This window comes from Phocoena sinus, chromosome 21 (assembly GCF_008692025.1).
Source record: "Phocoena sinus isolate mPhoSin1 chromosome 21, mPhoSin1.pri, whole genome shotgun sequence".
Classification (NCBI taxonomy): Eukaryota; Metazoa; Chordata; class Mammalia; order Artiodactyla; family Phocoenidae; genus Phocoena; species Phocoena sinus.
Window position 1 is genome coordinate 30,995,853 of NC_045783.1, and position 20,855 is coordinate 31,016,707.

General features: G+C 36.4%; 1 protein-coding gene across 1 annotated transcript in view; it reads left to right on the plus strand.

The window, feature by feature from the left end:
- Nucleotides 1-20,855, plus strand: part of ADAM32 (ADAM metallopeptidase domain 32) — a 163,534-nt gene that overhangs the window by 134,758 nt on the left and 7,921 nt on the right. The window contains exons 18-19 of the mRNA XM_032618296.1: nt 590-689; nt 1,823-1,982. Coding sequence (XP_032474187.1) covers nt 590-689; nt 1,823-1,982 — 260 coding nt within the window. The remainder of the gene's footprint in view (nt 1-589; nt 690-1,822; nt 1,983-20,855) is intronic.

Genomic DNA, 20,855 nt, shown 5'->3' on the forward strand with positions numbered 1-20,855 from the left:
ATCTGATGCCCTCTTGGAATACAAAAAAACCTTTGCTTAAAGATCAAACAAACAAAAGCTAACAAATTAAACAAACCTGATCCTGGTCAAGGGCAGTATTATGCTAGTAAATGTTTACCAACTAGTGTGAGGAAGGGTAACGTCCTCATTTGTAAGTACAAATACTTCAAACTACCCCATGATGTCACTGAACTTGGAGATGGGAAGAGATGTTACACACTCAGCCCTGGGAGCTGATACTGGCTGGCTCTAACACACCACTGGAATGGTCTCATTTGCATTAGAATTTATGTAGGTGTTTCTGAAATTGCACACTAAATTTTCTGGTGAACATTTGAAGGTGTTAAATTTTCCAGGTGCAGATATTGTGAGCCTCACTTTACAGCTGCTTTTTAGCGTGTGTGTGTGCGTGTGTGCACTTTAGGCTAAAAAACCAAGCATTCAATGTGTAGAATTCTCTCTCTAAATAAATCAAATAAAATTACACTAGATGAAAATACAAAAGTAAGCTTGATGATCCAGCTGATAATTTTACTTTCTATGAGAAAATATTTTTAAATGATCATTTGAATTAAAAAAATGATTCTAGGTGTGCACTTCTGAGATGACGTGCAACTGTTCTAGTGGCTACAGCCCTCCAGATTGCCAAGCGCGCTCCAGAATACCTTCCAGATTGCCTGGGGGACAGGGCAAGTATCTCTCTCTTCTTGTATCCAGTTAATAAAATTCTCAAATTGCTTACCTTCGCAAAGACAAAGTTCGATTTTTGACACTTTGAAAGAAACCAGTATTTGTAATTAAAAGGTAAATAGGCTGCCTCAAGAAATAGACGCCAAATATGCTTTCTTAATCTTGCTTTTTGTCCTAATATTAATTTTGAATATGATGGAAGCTGAGGGTATCTTTTAAAATTTTTATTTAGTTATGTCTGACTTTCTCCTTTAAACTGTCTTTCAACCTTTTCCCCCTTTTATGCCTGATCCTGTGGTCTCAGCTCTATACAAACAACACACCCTGTGTCCAGCACTGTTAATATGTGTCTGTTATAGAAGAAATAAAGGAAATAGAAGATAAGTTTTTAGTCTGGCGTTTATAGTTTAAATGATAAAAATCTATTAATCGCTGCTAAAGAGATGACAGAAGGGGCTAAAACAATATTCTGTTTGTTCACCATGACTTTAGTTTTCGTCATTCATTCATTGATTTAGCAAATATTTATTGAACTCCTAATATATACCAGGTGCTCATCATATGGCACTAGGCATGTACAGTAAGCAAAACAAAGTCCCACTCCTCATGGAATTTAAAGAATACCCAGTGCTAACTAGCTGCAGAATTAGGATTAGGAATCAAGTCTCCTATTTTTTATGGCAGTGACGTTTTAGTAGCACTGCAGTGACTCCGCATGTAAAAACAGATCCCTAAATGCCAAAGAGCCAACAGTCTAATAAAGAAAAACAGGATATGCACCGATATAGTGGAATTCTGTGATAATGCACCTTTTAACAATGCAAGTTTGTTGGATAACCTTACAAGCAGATTATATATCACTGAAGTTTTGGGGTCCCACTTATAGTGGGATTTTGCTGTAGCTGTTGTATAATGTAGAATACATTGGAACTTTCTGGAACTTAGTTTCTATTCTTTTAGAATGAGAGTTTATAGAGATAGTCTCAAGTATTATGATTCTATTATTATTTTTCCATGTTCCTTGAATAACAATAAAAATTAAGAACATTGTAATTAGTTTGCTGTAACTTGAAAGTAAAAGTAGGCAGCTTAATTTTTTTACTCTGATTTTTTAATGTATTTTTATTTTTAGGTTTAATCAAGGAAAGAGGTTTTGAGAAGGCTGGGAAGAAGCAGTGGCTTTTGGGTATCTACATTGCTTTACCTGTTCTCGTCGTAGCAACCATAGTAGCTGTTTCATGGAAGCCTTTGAAAAAGTGGTTCAGCAAGAAAGAGGAACCCCAAAGTAGCGAGTAAATTGAATTTGTGTTCTGAAGTTAAACTTTAGTACCATTTAAATCTAGTCACATATAAGGAAATATTATGAGCAGCCATAATACTTTACATTTTACAGGAATTTTGAATGCTACATCAGTATCTCATTTAATTATTTGAGATAGTTTTGAATATCCTTATTTTAAAGATGCAAAAATTTTGGAATGTGGTTTTAATGACTTGCCAACGTCATCACCTTGGTAATTGAGAGAGGAAGAACTAAAATGTATCCATATCTATTGCTTTCAAATGCCCGGTGATCTGTGTCACCTACAGGAGAAGTACCAGAAGTATTTATTTGTAATGCAGATTTATGAGCCATATCACAAATGAAATGTTTCAATTTGCATTGCTGCCTCATGTAAGAAATAATTTTAAAAATATTCTCTGGGAAAAGTCTTCAGAAAGCAAATTTATAATTTAGTATATAAAATATTTTTATTTAAAAATATAGTTCAAAAGCAAAGACAGAACAAGGTGACAAACAACCATTTGCCCACCACTGGAAATAAACATGAATATTTTGTTTCTCTTATGAAATAAACCGCTGTATATACAGCTGCAATCCCCATCTCCCTCTCTGTGGAGAACAACCTCTGCACTGAAAGCTGGTGTGTATCACATATTTTTACTACACGTGGCTACATCCCTGTGCCATATCTAGAATTATGTATAATTTTAAATATTTATACTTTATACATATGTTTACCCTTCTAATTCTAGGTTTGTTTTTCCTTTTTCTTTTTTATGAGCAGTCTTCTCAGAGGTTTTTCTATTTTATTAGTAATTTAAAAATATAATTTGTCGTTCTGTTGAGATCCATATATTTCCTTGTGTTTATTATCCTTAACTTACAGTCTGTTCCTCTTTGCTACTCTCTTCACCTTTGCTATGTGTTTGTTAATTCTACCTTTGTGGAGTCTAATGCTTTGTTTATTAATTTTCAATTTTTCTTATTTTCCTAATATGCTTTTAAAGTGAAAACTTTCTCCCTTATATATCATTTCATCTACATTCTCCAGTTTTTAAGATACAGCTGATATTCAGTTTAAAAAATTAGAAGCTTCCAGCACGATTTCTTATTTAAATCATGAACAAACCATGGTCTTTTGTTTTCAGTTATGTGATTTATTTTTGTTGCTGTAAAAGTTATTTTCCAATTTTATTACCTTATTGGGAGAGCTTTGTCTCTGATTTAGACTCTTAAATGTTGGAACCAGAAAGAAAGTCAGTTTTTTGTAAAAATATATGCTTGATTCGCATGCTTCAATTAATGTGATGCAGTATGTTTTTTTCTTTGTTTTTAGAACAAACTTTTTAATTGTGCTGTTTCAAGTCATCTTTATACTTACTGGGTTTTTAAATTTTTTCTCTACTTGATAACATTTTCTATGAGAGGCAAATAAGGTTTTCCAATATGTCATGGCTTTCTCTTCGATTGTTGAGACTTCTGCTTTATATACTCTGAGGCAGTGGCTAAATGCATAATGTTCAACATAGTTATATATTCTTGGTGTATTTTCTTTATATCATTAATAATTGTATATTAAATTCTATTCTCACTCTTACATTGCTATATATCAACTTGCTCTTTGAAATTTAGACTTACCTATTACATATTTTTCATCCCTTATTTTCAACCATTCTTTGATTTTAGTTGGTATATTATAAACAGCCTTTATATGAAATGCAGTAGTGGAGTTTGTTACATTTATATGCTTAATATATGATGACATATATTCACATTGAAATTTACCATCTTATTTTCTTCCTACTTACTATCCTCTTTTTTTTGTGTGTGGCATTTTTTCCTTTTCTCAAAATCCATTTTCTTGATTGTGCTTTTTCTTCTTCTTTTCTTTTTCTCTTCTACTATTTTGTACGTTTTTATATTCTGTTTTTTTGTTTTAATGATTTTTGTTAACTTTTAGCATTTGTAGCTAATGTTGTATAATGTCTTAATTTAATCATTGTATATAATCTTCTGAATAACACAAGGATCTTAGCCCTTTAACACTAACCTATCTTTTTCAATCTGTTTGTCATTTGGCTTTTCAGTTCCCTCCAAATAAGTTTTGTGTTATTGTGTTCTTATCATTATTATGTTTAGTTAATACTTATTAGGATTTCCTGATATATTCCCCAGATTCTTTATGATTCCCTTTTTTTTTTTTTTTTTTTTTTTGCGGTATGCGGGCCTCCTGCTGTGGCCTCTTCCGTTGTGGAGCACAGACTCCAGACGCGCAGGCCCAGGGGCCATGGCTCATGGGCCCAGCTGCTCCGCAGCATGTGGGATCCTCCCGGACCGGGGCACGAACCCATGTCCCCTGCATTGGCAGGCAGACTCTCAACCACTGCGCCACCAGGGAAGCCCTATGGTTCCCTTTTTTTAAACTTAGTTTTGAAATAATTTACGAAATATAAAAAGTTGCAAAAATAGCACAGAATTCCATTGTACTCATCACTTAGGTTTTCTCAATAATAACATCTTACATTAACATAGCACATTTTCACAGCCAGAGAATTGATATTGGTACAATATTATCAATTAAACTATAGACCGTATTCATATTCACCAGTGTTTACATACATACACTCATTTTTGAGTATGTGTGTATATATATTATGAAATTTTGTCACATGGTTTGTGTACCAATGCCATAATTATCGCCATTCTTTTTGGAATCCTGCTTTTTTCATTCTAGGTTCAATCTTCTTGGAGAAGTACCTGCTTTGGTAGTTATTACAGTGATGGTCTATGTGTCATCATCTGTTTGCCTTATACGCCTGGAAATGGTTTTATTTCACTTTCACTCTTGAAATTCTATATGGGTATAGAATTTTAGGTGGACAGTTATTTCTGTCAGCCCTTTTATGATGCCATTGAATTTGGCATTTACTGTTGTTGAGATGTCTGCTGTCAGATTAACTAATTCATTTTTACCTTTATACTTGCACTTTTTTTTCTAAGTTAGCTTCTCAAGTTTTTTTTGTCCAAGGTATTATGTTACTGAATTATTACTTGTTCTGATATGAGTTTGTTTTTATTTTTCCAGCTCTGAATTCACAATCATCTTCAATTATCATGTCTTTCTTCAGTTCTGGAAGATTCTCAGTCATTATCTCTTTAATGATTGACTCTTCCCCATTCTATCCCTTTTATTTTTCTGAAATCCCTGTATTTTATGGTCTTCCATTCTAGCCTCCATGGTAGATGGTGATGGTTGTTCTCTTCCTCATCTTTATACTTCTCTTTTGCTTCTTTTCTTTTGACACTAAGAATGAAGCTTTTAAAAGCTGAGATACAATTTACATGTAGTAAAATTAATCTCTTTGGTTTATGTAATTCTATGAGTTTAACAAATGCGTACACTTACTACAACCTCGATAAAACATAGAACAATTTCATCACCTCAGAATTCCCTCTCACCCCACCTTCAGCTCCTGGCACTGACAGATGTCTTCTTTGCCTATAGTTTTGCCAATTCCAGAACTTTGTATAAATGGAATCGTATACTGTAGTATGTAATCTTTTGAGTCTGTCTTCTTTCCCTTGGCATAATGCATTTGACATTCATCCATGATGTTATGTGTATCAATAGCTTGTTCTTTTTCTAATGTATAGTTCTATCGTGGTATAAGTGACACACAGTAAATTACATATATTTTAAGTGTATACTTTTGTATGTTTTGATAATTTGAAAAGTAACACTGATGAAACCATCATCATGATCAAGATTATGAAGATATCTGTCATGCCCCCAAATTTCCTCGTGCCCCTTTGTAAGCCCCACTCCTGCCTCTTCCACCTGCTCTATCCTCATACTGCTGCTGATCTGCTTCTTAGTTTGCATTTTCTAGAATTTTATATAAATGGAATCATACAGTGTGAACTCTTCTTTTTGTGTGATTTACTTCAGTCACCATGATTATTTTGCAATCCATCCATGTTCTTGTGTGATAATTTTTTTTCCTTTTATTGCTGATAAGTATTCAGTTGTATGATTATACCATAATTTGTTCATCCATTCCATCTATTGATAGTTATTTGGATGCGTTCCAGTTTTTGGCTGTTATAAATAAAGCCATTATGAACATTTACATACAACTTTCTATGTGAACATATGCGTTCTTTTTCTTAGTTAATACCCAGGACTGGAACAACGGGGTAATATGGTAGGTATATGTTTCACTTCTAAAGAAAGAGCTAAACTGTTTTGCAAAGCAGTTCTTCTATCTTATATTCCAACCACTAGTATGTGAGAGATCTAGTTCCTCCACATTCTCACCAACACTTATATGGTCATATATTTTTTTAATTTTAGCAATTCCGATAGTGTGCAGTGGCATCTCATTATGGTTTTAATTTGCATTTCTCTCATGACTAAGGATGCTGACAGTTGTTTCATGTGGTTATTTGTCAGATGTACATCTTCTTTGGAGAAGTGTGTATTCAAATATTTTACCCATTTTAAATTAATTAATTAAAATTACAATCTGGAGGTCTTTTATTTATTTATTTTTACACCTATTATGGCATGATTTCATAGGGAATGGGTTCCAGCTCACTGGTTCTCACAAAGTGTGCTTCTCTGGATGGAGCAGGCTGGTGCTTCAGTCAAACCCACGTTCCTTTCCCTTTGGCTTCCTTCTTTTTCTGATCATATTTCCTTCATTTCAAGGAGCTATCTTGGTTCTTAGAGTGCTTAATATCCTCAATAAGTACATTAATTCTCTTGGCAAGAATCTTGCCCTTAATTCGTTTGTTTTCAACAATGCCAACAGCATACTGGGTAACATTGTAGACTCCCAGTTTGTGTAACATTTGTGGGACATTTCTTTTTTAAATAGTGCCAGTTCCCTTGCTGTCTACAATATCACTTTTTTGTAATTTCCCATGTATGTGACCAAAGGAACAACCCCATGTTTTCTAAAAGGTCTAGAGAATGTATAGCAGGTGCCTCTTCTCTTTTCTTTTGTGTTGGTCTTTTTGACAAATTACTGGAAAATGGCAGTTTCAACTGAAAGACCCAATTTTTTGATTGGGTTGTCTTTTTATTATTGAGTCAGTCAAAACTTTTTGATCATTTAAAAAATGGATTGTTTGTTTTCTTATTATTGTATTTTGAGTGTTCATTATAAATGCTGGATACAAATGCTTTATTATATATATGATTTGCAAATATATTCTTCTAGTCTAAGGCTTTTCTTTTCACTCTTTTAAAGAGCAAAAGTTTAAAATTCTGATGAAATCCAGTGTATCAATATCTTCTTTTATAGATCATGATTTTGATGTTGTATCTAGGAAATATTTTCCTAACCAAAATTCATGAAGATTTTCTCTCATGTTTTCTTTTAAAAGTTTTATAGTTTTAGGTTTTGTATTTAGGCTTATATCCAATTTGAACTAAGTTTTGTAGGGGTATGAATTGAGTGTTTTTCTTTTCCTGCATAAGAATATCCAGTTGTTCTAACACCATTGCTTTTAAGCTTCGTTAAGTAGGATCAGAATGGTTAGCACTACAGAGGCAATACCCTTCCATGTAACTCTACCAAACTCACTGTGAATTATGAGATTTTTCAACTCAGATGGTGGGAACACAAACTATTCCTGTTCCTATATGAGTACAAGAGATTGCTTCCTTTATTAATTTCTAATAATTTTTCTCTGGCTCAGGGAGTTTCTTCACTTGCATTCAGTGATTGGTACTCCGCAGAACACTCAAAGAGGACCCTCCACAAATATCAGGAGTTCTCTGTGCACCTCCTTTCTTCTCTGGTATTCTGCCCTGAGAAGTGTAGCTGCCTTGGCATCCCCAGACCCTATTACCTCAATTCAGGGAGACTTCTGGCTTTGCCTGGGTTTCCCTTGCTGTGCTACAGGATGGCAACTCTCCTCAGGCAGTAACAAGGGGCAATCACAGGTCTCACCTTTATTCCCTTCTCTCATAGATCACTATCCTGCCTAATATTCAGTGTCTGAAAACCAGCATTTAATATATTTTGTCCAGATATTCATTTGTTTCAGGCAGGAGGGTAAATCCAGTCTGTTACTCCATCTTGACCGGAATTGGAAGTGTGTCTTTATGGTTTGTAACTGCACTTTCATAGCTCTTTCTCCATCTCACATTTCCTCAGATCACTCTCATTTCACCAATTCTTCCTTCTCTGTCCTGTTCTAGACTTATGGATTCTATTCTTGCAGAAATCTCTGTGGAGATTCTAAATGTTCTCCAAGTTTTTTAGTCATTTGTATTTCTTGGTGTGTGAACTCATTGTTTTGCTCTGGCTGTTGACATTATCTATTAGGGATTTGTAATCGTACAAACTTCTCTTCTCTTCAGTGTCTTTTCCTTTCAGTGTCTATGCTTTTCCCATGAGAATTCTGCATGCCCTGTGTTGAAGACATACACATGTGGGTGGTTTCATTTTTGCTTCTTTTAAAGCAAAAATATTTGGAGCAGCTGCTGTGCATGGTGTTCAAGAATTTGTAGGAGTGTGACTGGGGCCCTGAAAGGACATTGTTTGTAGGCTTGGGACTCTGCAGTGATCCATTTTCCCCCATCTATTCCTGTTGCATATCCCCCCTTTCCCTGCTGCATTCCTAAGGCCACTGGTCAGAATTTTTACTATCCCTGTGTAATGGGTGGTATGGACATTCATGGCTCCCAGGTTAAATGGCTCCAGTTAAGGAGCTCACTTAGTTTCCTTGCATGCAAAGGCCTCATAACTTCTAAGGAATAGCTATTAAATCTCTAGTCCCAAAGTCATATCACTGGTTTAGGCACCCCTGCAATCATTCACTTTTATCTCCTGTTTACCCTTTGAACTCTCAGTTTCTTCATTTTTTACTAGCACCAGGAGAATTCTTTTCTTGTTGTTAACCTCAGTTAACCTCTTGTTGTCTTATTTTTTTTCAGCACTCCTCTATGAGGAATGGAAAGGGGAATTGTCCCACCAGCTCATTCTGTCAGATTGTCTAGAAGTCAGTATGGGTTTTAACTTATAAAATGTAGCATTTCTTTATCAATGAATAAAAAATTAAAAGTTGGGGTATAAAGGTCAGAATCAGGAATTCAGGGTCAAACCTATATTCTGTGTTTAGAAGTGATAAGGGAAAAGAAAATTTGTGCCTTCTTGATAAATTCTTTAGTACAAGTTTGAAATGCACTCTTTGTGGATGAGGTATATAAGTAAATAAGAATGTTATTTATTTGCATCTTTGTTCAGTGACCTTGGACATTATTTTCTTTTTTGGTAACTTACCTTGTAAAAGAGATAATACTGCTTATAAAATGGCCTGACTTTTATTTATGCAGTTGGCAAGCGCTCTTAGGACTAACTTTGGACACTATTTTCCTTTTTTTTTTAATATCCAGATCAGAAGGCAGCACTCACAGAAATGCTAGCAGGTAGGTAAATTGGAAGGCATCTTAAGATACATGTTGAAAATTCAGAATGAATAATTCACAATGTCTAGATACTGTTTGAACAGCTGAGTTTGGTAAAGTAATCCACTGAAAACCAGGCTACTAGTATATAGTAATTTAGTTTCTAGTAAATTAGTCTTTTATTCATTTAATAAATACTTATTGGAAGTCTACTCTGAGGAAACAAGGAATAAAATGACTGACTCTAATAAAAGACAGGATATGTATAATTAGTAAAGAAAAAGGATGTATAGTGCCTGGAAATTACCCAACTTGGGTTATATTTATGTACTGCTTGGGTAAACAAACAAGCAAATGCTTGACATTTGATAGATTGTACATGACAGAACTCATGTATAAATTTCTATAATAATTTTGGGTTGATGAGAACTAATTACACTGACTTAGCTGTGCTTTTCTTTTAATCATTAATAAATAGCATATTGTCCCCGTTAATATTTCTTAACCATAAATTCTGTCCTTACTGTTCTATAACTGCTATACCAACATTCTATTCTATTACATTATCTAATGTAACTTTTCACCCCCTTACTTTCAACCTTTTATTTAATTTGGTCTCCTGAAAACAGCCTGCCAATGGAATTTTAAAATATGTAACCTCAAGAGTTTCTCAGTAGTTGAATTGAATATGTTTATATACTTATATGTTTGCTGATATGTTTAGACTAAATTCTACCATTTTGTTTTGTTTTTTTCTATTTATCATGCTTTTTCAGTATTTTCTCTTTCTACTTTCATGTATTCCATCATATTGATTGTGCTTTCATTGTTTTTTCTTTCCTTCTATTAATTTGGTCATTATATGTTCTAGTTATATTCTTTAATTCTTTAATTATTATATTATGATTTATTAAATTATTAAAATTAAATGTAGATAAAGTTACAATTTTAGATATAAAAGTACTTATGACCTTCTTCTAACAATTTATGGATCTTAGACCATTAAACCTTATACTCTTTTCTTCACTCTTCCATAGCATTATCATTTGGCTTTCAGTTACTCCTGAATTTTAACCTGATACAAATAAGTCATCATTATCATTATTATATTTAATCAAAATATACTAGGATTTCACTATATATTTGTAACTTATTTACTCACTATTCTTTTTTGAATTTAATTCCATTTTTTTTAATGTTCAATCTCCCTTCTGGTGAAGTACCTCTCTTAGAATTTCCATCAGTGAGTCTGTGTGTAGTAAACTATTTATCTTATCCACCTAAAATTATCTTTATTTTCACTCTTGAGTATGAGTTTATGTAGTATGGACTTCTATGCTGAGAGTTATTTTGCCTTCGCTATTTGAAGATATGTCAGTGTAGTGTGGCATTTACTATTGATGATGATAAATATTCTGTTAGTGTGTTGATTCATTTATTCCTTTACGATTAATAGGAGTTTTACCTAGTCATTGCATTCTTATTGCTGCATAACAAATTACCACACACTCAGTGACTTAAACAACATTCATTTACTATGAGCAAGTTCTGTAAGTGAGAAATCCAGGTGGATTTGGCTGGGTTGTCACAAGTCTGACCTGAAGGCCTGAAGGCCAGGCTGGGATCATAGCTCATTTGGGTTGTAAAAAAAATCCAATTTCTTGCAGCTGTAGGTCTGAGGTATCTCTTTCCTTGTTGCCTGTCTGCTTGGAGCCCCTCCGTCTCCCAGAGGCCACCTGCATTGCTACTCATGTACCTCCCTTCACCTTTAAAGAAACAAGAGTAATATAAGTATTCCTAAGGCTTTGACTCTCTCTTAATTTCTTTCCTCTACCAGCAGGAGAAAACTCTACTTGTAAAGAGCTGACCTGATTGGGTCAGGCCCACCAAAATAATCTCTGTATTTTAAGGCCAACAGATTTGGAGCTTTAATTACATTGGCAAAATCTTTTCAGAGCAGTACTTTGAAAAGTGTTTGAATAACCAAGGAATGGGAATCTTAGAATTCTGCCTAACATAGCCATTGTTAGAATTCTGCCTAACATAGCCTGTACATGTATTCCTTGTCCTTAGAGTTGTTATTTTGTTATAATGTATTCTGGTAGAGATTTTTTTTTAAATCATGAGCTGGACCCAATATTTTCTTTCAGTGTGAAGACTCATACCTTTCTTCAATTTTGGAAAAGTTCTAGACTTTTTCTCTTCAGATACTGACTCTCCCCCGTTCTAAATTTTCTGTGTCTAAATTGTTCCATGTTTCTTAACTGGACTTTTATGTATATTTTATATTCTGTTTAGTGTTCTAGGTGATTTCCCTAAACAATTCAAAGTCAACAATTTTTTTTTCAGTTCTGTCATGTGTTTTTTTATTGAGGTATAGTTGATTTATAAAATTATATGTTTCAGGTATACAACATAGTGATTAATAATTTTTATAAGGATTATGCTACATTTATTGTTATTATAAAATATTGGCAATATTCCCTGTGCTGCACAATATACCCATGTAGCTTATATATTTTATACATAGTAGTTGATACCTCTTAATTGCCTATCCCTCTCTTGTCCCTCGCCCTCTTGCTATCTCCACTGGTAACCACTAGTTTGTTCTCTATATATGTGACTCTACTTTTGTTATATTCACTAGTTCATTTCACTTTTTATATTACACAGGTAAGTGATAACATGCAGTATTTGTCTTTCCCTGACTTATTTCATTAAGCATAATACCTTCCAAGTCCATCCATATTGTTGCAAATGGCAAAATTTCTTTCTTTTTAATAGATGAGTAATATTCTATTGTGTGTAAATATACCACATCCTCTTTATCCATTCATCTGTTGATGAACACAACTTTGCTTCCATATCTTGGCTATTGTAAATAATGCTGCTACAAGCACTGGGGTATGTGTATCTTTTCGAAGTAGTATTTTCATTTCTTCAATATATACTCAGGAGTGAAATTACTAGATCATGTGGTAGTTCTATTTTTAGTTTTTTGACGAACCTCGTACTGTATTCCACAGTGTTTGCCCCAATTTACATTCCCACGAACAGTGTATGAGAGTTCCCTTTACTTCACATCCTCACTAACATTTGTTATTTGTGGTCTTTTTTTTTTTTTTTAAGATGTTGAGGGTAGGAGTTTATTAAATATTTAATTTATTTTTGCTGTGTTGGGTCTTAGTTTCTGTGCGAGGGCCTTCTCTAATTGTGGCAAGCGGGGACCACTCTTCATCGCGGTGTGTGGGCCTCTCACTATCGTGGCCTCTCTTGTTGTGGAGCACAGGCTCCAGACGCGCAGGCTCAGTAGTTGTGGCTCATGGGCCCAGTTGCTTCGCGGCATGTGGGATCCTCCCAGACCAGGGCTCAAACTCGTGTCCCCTGCATTAGCAGGCAGACTCTCAACCACTGCGCCACCAGGGAAGCCCCTTTGTGGTCTTTTTGATGATAGCCATTCTCACAGATGTGAGATGATAGCTTGTAGTTTTGATTTGCATTTCTCTGATGATTAGTGATGTTTAGCATCTTTCCATGTGTCTGTTAGCTTATGTATATCTTCTTTGAAGATGTCCATTCAAGTCTTCTGCACATTTTTTTAATCGGTTGTTTGGTTTTTTGATTTTGAGTTGGATGTGCTATATAGTTTGTATATTAACCCCTTTTTGGTCATATTACTTGCAAATATTTTCTCCCATTAAGTAGGTTGTCTTTTTGTTTTCTCATTGGTTTTCTTTGCTCTGCAAAACCTTTTAAGTTTACTTATGTCCCATTTGTTTATTTTTGCTTTTGTTTCCTTTGCCTTAGGAGACAGATCCAAAAATCTATTGCTACAATTTATGTCAGAGTGTTCTGTCTACATTCTCTTCAAGGTGTTTTATGATTTCTGGTTTTAATTCATTTTGAGTTTATTTTTGTATATGGTGTAATAAAATATTCTATCTTATTCTTTTAGATACAGATGTACAGTTTTCCCAGCACCACTTACTGACAAGACTGTCTTTTCTCCAGTGTATATTCTTGCCTCCTTTTTTGTAGGTTAATGGACCATAAGTGTGTGGGTTTATTTCTGAGCTCTCTGTTCTGTTTTGCTGCCAGTACCAAACTATTTTGATTACTGTAGCTTTGTAATATAGTCTGAAATTAGGGAGTGTGATACCTCCAGTTCTGTCCTTCCTTCTCAAGATTGTATTGGCTATCAGTGGTCTTTTGTGTTTCCATACAAATTCTAGAATTATTTGTTCTAGTTCTGTGAAAAATGCCATTGGTATTTTGATAGGGATTGCGTTGAATCTGTACATTGCCTTGGGTAATAAGATCATTTTAACAATATTAATTCTTCCAGTCCAAGAACATAGTATATCTTTCCATCTGTTGTGTCATCATCAATTTCTTTTATTAGTGCCATAGTTTTCTGAGTACAGGTCTTTTGCCTCCTTAGGTAGGTTTCTTCCCAGGTATTTTCTTCTTTTTGATGGAATGGTAAATGGGATTGTTTCCTTAATTTCTCTTTATGATAGTTTGTTGCTAGTGCATGGAAATGCAACAGATTTCTGTATATTAATTTTGTATCCTGCAACTTTACTGAATTCATTGATGAGAATTTTCTATGTATAGTATCATTTCATCTGCAAAAAAGTGACAGTTTTACTTCTTCCTTTCCAACTTGGATTCCTTTTATTTCTTTTTCTTGTCTGATTGCTATGGCTAGGAATGCTGTTACTGTGTTGAACAAAAGTGGTGACAGTGAACATCTTTGTCTTCTTCCTTTTCTTAAAGGAAATGCTTTCAGATTTTCACCATTGAGTATGATGTTAGCTGTGGGCTTATCACATGTGGCCTTTATTATGTTGAGGTGTGTTCCCCCTATGCCCACTTTATGGAGAGTTTTTATCAGAAATGAAAGTTGAATTTTGTACCCAGAATCTTTTTCTGCACCTATGGATATGATTATATGATTTTTATTCTTCAACTTGTTCATGTAGCATATCACATTGATTGAATTATGGATAATGAACCATCCTTGCATCCCTGGGATAAATCCCCCTTGATCATGGTGTATCATCCTTTTAATGTATTGTTGGATTTTGTTTGCTAATATTTTGTCTGGGATTTTTGCATCTGTGTTCATCAGTGACATTGGCCTGTAGTTTTCTTTTTCTTCCTTCCTTCCTTTCTTTCTTGTCTTTCTTTCTTTCTGTCTGTCTTTTTTCCTCTCTTTCTTTCTTTTTTTTTTCTCTCTTTCTCTCTTTCTTTCTTCGTTCCTTCCTTCCTTCCATCCTTCCTTCCTTCCTTTCTTTTTACTGGTTTTGATATCATGAGGTGCTGGCCTTGTAGAATGAGTTTGGAAGCATTCCTTACTCTGAAATTTTTAAAAATAGTTTGAGAAGAATGGGTGTTAACTTTTCTCTAAATGTTTGGTCCAATTCACCTGTAAAACCATCTGGTCCTGGACTTTTGTTTGCTGGGAGTTTTAAAATCACAGTTTCAATTTCATTACTGATTATTTATCCATTCACATTTTCTTTTTCTTCCTGGTTCAGTCTTGGGACATTGTACATTTCTACGAGTTTGTCCATTTCTTCTAGATTGTTGATTTTATTGACATATAGTTTCTCTTAGTAGTCTCTTATGATCCTTGTATTTCTGTGATGTCAGTTGTAACTTCTCTTTTATTTCTGATTTTATTGATTTGGATTCTCTCTTTTTTTCTTGATGAGTCTGGCTAAAGTTTTTATCAATTTGGTGTGTATTTTCAAAGAGCCAGCTCTTAGTTTCATTGATCTTTTCTATTTTTTTTTCTGTCTCTATTTCATATATTTCTACTCTGATCTTTATGGTTCCTTTCCTTCTACTATTTGGGGTTTTGTTTGTTCTTCTTTTTCTAGTTCCTTTAAGTATAAGGTTAGGTGGTTTATTTGAGATTTTTCTTGTTTCCCTAGGTAAGCTTGTATAATTATAAACTTCCTTCTTAGAACTGCTTTTGTTGCAGCCCATAGATTTTGGATGGTTGTGTTTTCATTTTCATTTATTTCTAGGTATTTTTTTTTAATCTTCTCTTTGATTTCTTCAGTGATCCATTGGATATTTAGTAGAATATTGTTTAGCCTCCACACGTTTGTGTTTTCTGCAGTTTTTTTTTTCTTATAGTTGATTTCTAGTCTTGTAGTGTTGTGGTCAGAAAAGATGCTTGATATGATTTCAATGTTTCTTAAATTTACCGAGGCTTGTTTTGTGGCTTAGCATGAACTCTGTCCTGGAGAATTTTCCTTGCACACCTGAAAAGAATGTGTATTCTTCAGCTTTTGGATGGAATGTTCTATATATATCTATTAAGTTGATCTGTTGTAATATGTCATTTAATATTTCCTTATTGATTTTCTGTCTAGATGATCTGTTTATTGATATAAGTTGGGTGTTAAAATTCTCTACTATTGTGTTATTCTCGATTTCTCCATTTATTTTTGTTGAAATTTGCTTCAGTTATTTGGGTGCTCCTATGTTGGGTGCATATATATTTACAATTGTTATATCTTCTTGGATTGAACCCTTGATTGTTATATCATATTCTTTGTCTCTTCTAACAGCCTTTGCTTTAAAGTCTATTTTATCTACTATAAGTAATGCTACCCAAACTTTCTTTTAATTTTCTTTTACATGGAATACCTTTTCCATCCCCTCACTTCCAGTCTGTGTGTTTCTTTAGCACTGAATGAGTCTCTTGTACGCAGCATATATACAGGTTTATTTTTGTATCCATTCAGCCACTCTGTGTATTTTGGTTGGAACATTTAGTCCATTTTCATTTAAGTAATTATTAATATGTGCATACTTATTAATAAATATGTACTTATTAATATGTATGTACATACAAGGGAGTTCCCTTTCATGTGACTTGTTGCTTTTCCCATGCTGCTTTTTATACTCTCTCTTTATCTTTCATTTTTGCCATTTTAATTATAATGTGTCTTGTGTTGCTCTTTGGGTTGATCCTTTTGGAGACACTCTGATTCCTGGATTTGTATTTCTGTTTCCTTATAGTCATCTATTAGGACATATTGTACAATGCAGGGGAAAAATCCAATATTTTATAATAACTATAAATAGGGTATAACCTTTAAAAATTATGAATCACTATACTGTACACCTGTAACTTATAAAATATTGCATACCTACTGTACCTAAATTAAAAAAATTTTTAGAGCTTCCCTGGTGGTGCAGTAGTTAAGAATCCATCTGCCAATGCAGGGGACACAGATTCAAGCCCTGGTCCAGGAAGATCCCACATGCCACGAAGCAACTAAGCCTGTGCACCACAACTACTGAGCCTGCGCTCTAGAGCTCACGAGCCACAACTACTGAAGCCTGTGCGCCTAGAGCCCATGCTCCACAACAAGAGAAGCCACAGCAATGAGAAGCCCGTGCACCACAATGAAGAGTAGCCCCCACTCGCCACAACTAGAGAAAACCTGCGCACAGCAACAGACCCAACGCAGCCAAAAAAATTAATTTTAAAAAAATTTTTTAAAGGAGAAAGGAAAGAAAAAGCAAACACTTGCAACCCAATGATTAAGACTACAGTTATCTATCCTGGTTGTGGGGTTAATGAATTAATGTTTTGTTAACCTTTAAGGACTGATGTTTTATTTCAAATAAAAACTTTTAATGAGGTTCTTTTTTTTTTTTTTTTTTTGCGGTACGCGGGCCTCTCACTGTTGTGGCCTCTCCCGTTGTGGAGCACAGGCTCCGGACGCACAGGCTCAGCGGCCATGGCTCACGGGCCCAGCCGCTCCGCGGCATGTGGGATCATCCTGGACTGGGGCACAAACCCGCATCCCCTGCATCGGCAGGCAGACTCTCAACCACTGCGCCACCAGGGAAGCCCTGAGGTTCTTTTTGACGTAACTGAACAGCATCAGGGAAAGAGTATGCCAAAACAACTTATTCCTTTTTTTCTTCCCTTTGAACTTATTTATTTTTAGACTATTAAAATGGCCAAACCAGGATGAGATACCCAATAAATCTTTATATCATTATGACTTGGCTTTGATTGCCATTCTCATAAAGCTGCACATAACTGTGACATTTATTTCTTTTTAAGAGAACTTGTAGTCTAGCCAGAATGATCTTTGAAAAATGCAAATTTAAACTCTTGATGAATTACTTTATCTAGATGTTTGATCATCAGTGGATGTTATCATAAAAAGACAACCAACCAGGTATTACATCCCTTCCACTGGAAGTGCACAATACCACCTAAGAAATATTCTTACCAAAAGAAGTAGTTGAATCTCTTTATGATTCTGTATGTAATCACCCATGTATAACTAATATAGAGGTCATGTAACTGTCACCTGGGCCTTTTGGAATGCTTGCTGTTGCATTCCTCTATCTTGGAACCCAGCGGCCATGCTGCAAGATGCTCCAGTACGTGGAGAAGCTACATGCAGGCACTTTGGGTGACAACTCCAGCTGAGCTCCCAGCTGATAGTTGTCATTAGTTGACAGCATGTGAACATCCACCTATCTTAGATATCCATCTGACACATGACTACAACTGCATGAGAGACCCCAAATGAGAACTACTCAGCTGATCCCAGTCAACTCACTGAACTAAGAGAGTTAATAATAAATGTTTTGAGGTACTAAATTTTGGAATGATTTTTTAAGTAGTCTTATGGACTGAATGTCTCCCCTTCCCGAATTCACATATTAAAACCCTATCCCCCAATCTGATGGTATTAGGAGTTGGGGCATTTGGGCTGAAATTAGGTTTAGATGAGGTCATGAAAGTGGGGTCTCCATGACGGGATTAGTGTTCTCATAAGGCAAGGAAGAGAGACCAGAGCACCTTCTCTCTCTGCACCATGTGAAGACACAGCAAGAAAGCAGCCACCTGCAAGCCAGGAAATAGGTTCTCGCCAGGAGCCAAATTTGCTGACACCTTGAACTTGGACTTCCCAGCCTCCAGAATTTTAAGAAACAGATGTCTGCTGTTTAAGCACCCAGTCTGTAATTCCTGTACCTGGATGTCTACTACTTTTCCCAGGTTAGGGAAGTTTTCAGCTACTGTGTCTTCAAATATGTTCTCTGCCCCTTTCTCTCTGTCTTCTCCTTCTGGGACTTCTATCATGTGAATGTCAATATGCTTGATGTTGTCCTGAAGGTCTCTTAAACTGTTCTCATTTCTTTTTTTTTTTTTATGTTCAGCATCAGTGATTTCCATTACTCTTTCTGCCAGTTCCCTGATCTATTCCTCTGTATCCTTTAGTCTACTATTGATTCCTTCTAGTGTATTTTGCATTTCAGTTATTATATTCTTCATCTCTGGTTGTTCTTTAACTTCTTACTCTGTTCGTCCATTCTTCTCCTGAGTTCTTTGATCCTCTTTTTGATCATTACCTTAAATTCTTTCCTGGGTAGATTGCCTGTATCCATTTCACTTAGTTCTTACGAGTTTTATCTTTGTCCTTTGTTTGGAACTTGCTCCTCTGTTGCCTCATTTCACCTAACTTGCTAGTTTGATTTCCATGTATCTGGTATGTTGATTATGTTTCCCAGTCTTGAAGAAGTGACCTTTTGTAGGAGATGTCCTATGTATCCCAGCAGCACACTCCCTGTTCATTACCAGAGCTATATGCTCTAGGGTTGCTCCCTATGTGGGCTGTGTGGGTCCTTCTGTTGTGGCAGGCTGGCTACAGTAAGTGGTTTTATAGGCTTGGCTGGTCCCTGGTCTGGTTGGTTGCCAGGCCTTGCCTTGTGTGGAAGCTGTGGGCTCTTGGTTGGCAGGGCTGGGTCGCAAGACAGCTGGATGTGAAACCCTGCAGGGGTCCGAGGCTAGTGCTGGCTCACTGGTGGGTGGAGTTGGGGTCTAGGAGATCCTGGAGATGTTGCTAACCCCCCCGTGAGTGAAGCCGGTTCCTGGGGCTAGTGTTGGCCCACTGACAAAGCTAATCCTGGGGTCTGCCCACAGTGCCCAGGGGTCCCAGAGCTGGTGTCAGACCACTGGTGGGTAGGGCTAGATCCTGACACAGCTGGCTGCAGGGCCCAGTGTGTCCTGAAGCTTGTATTAGCCTTCTAGTGGGGGTGGGCACAGGCTATGGGGCTGCACTTGTCCTGGGCCTGGTGTCCACCTGCTGGTGGGTGAGCCTGGTCCTGAGTCTAGAGCAGGCTCTCTAGTGGGTGGGATTATGGATTCTGGGGCTGGTGCCCGCCTACGTAGGAGTCGAGCTGGGTCCCAGGGTCTCTGGCTGCAGAACCATGGGGGTCCTGGGTCTAGTGCCTGTGCACTGCTGTTTGGGGCCTGGCCCTGCATGCTCTGGTGGGCAGGGCCATAACCAGTGGCGGCCGTGGCCTCAGGGGGTCTTAAGGCAGCCTGTCTGCTAGTGGGTGAGGCTGTGTCCCTGCCCAATTATTTCCTTGCCCTGAGCTGTCCCAGTACTGGTGCCTGTAGGATGTTGGGCGGGCATGGGACTAGTCCTGGGGCTAATGGGCTAGAAAGAGGATTCCAGAATGGTACTTGCCAGTACTGGTGTCCACGAGGTAGAATGAGCTCCCCAAAATGGCTGCCGTCAGTGTCTGTGTCACCAGGGTGAACTCTGGCTGCCTCCTGCCTCTCTGGGAGACTCTCCAAGATCAGCAGGTGGGTCTGACCCAGGCTCCATTCAACTCACCGCTTCTGCCCTGCGTCCTGGAGCATGTGAGATTCTGTGTGTGCCCTTTAAGAATGGAGTCTATTTTCCACAGCTCTCTGGTCTCCCGAAAGTGAGCCCCATTAGCCTTCAGCAAATGTTCTGGGCACTCATCTTCCCAACACAGGACTCCTGGGCTGGGCATCCTGATGTGGGGCACCTCATACCTTGGGGAGGACCCCTTCAATTGTAATTATTTTCCTATTGTGGATCACCCATCCAGGACGTATGGGTCTTGACTGTATTATGACTCTGCCACTCCTACCCATTTCCTGTGGTTCCTTCTTTATATCTTTAGATCCTTTCATGTAGGTTCTGGTCTTTTTCATCTATGGTTGTTCTGCAAATAGTTATGATTTTGGTGTGAGAGAAGGTGAGCTCAATATCTTTATTCTGCCATCTTGGCCGGTCTCATTCTGTCATTACTTGTTTAATGAATTCTGTTCCTTTATTGATCTCTATGGAAATCCTAAGCATTCTTTTTTTTTTGAAGTTTTTCCTGTTACCTATAATTGTTAGTGTATGAATTCATTAGTTTGAGAGGTGAACATTACCTCTTACTGGCTTTTTTATTTGATTGTAAGTCCATCTTAAGCAGCAATGATTGTCTCATGAGAATTCTGCATATCCTGCTTTGTAGAATCCTCCTTGTCAAGATTATTTTGTTTTACCCTCTAAGTCATAAACTTTTTTTAAAAGCTTTTAATTTTATGTTGGAGGATAGCCGATTAACAATGTTGTGATAGTATCAGGGGCACAGCAAAGCGAC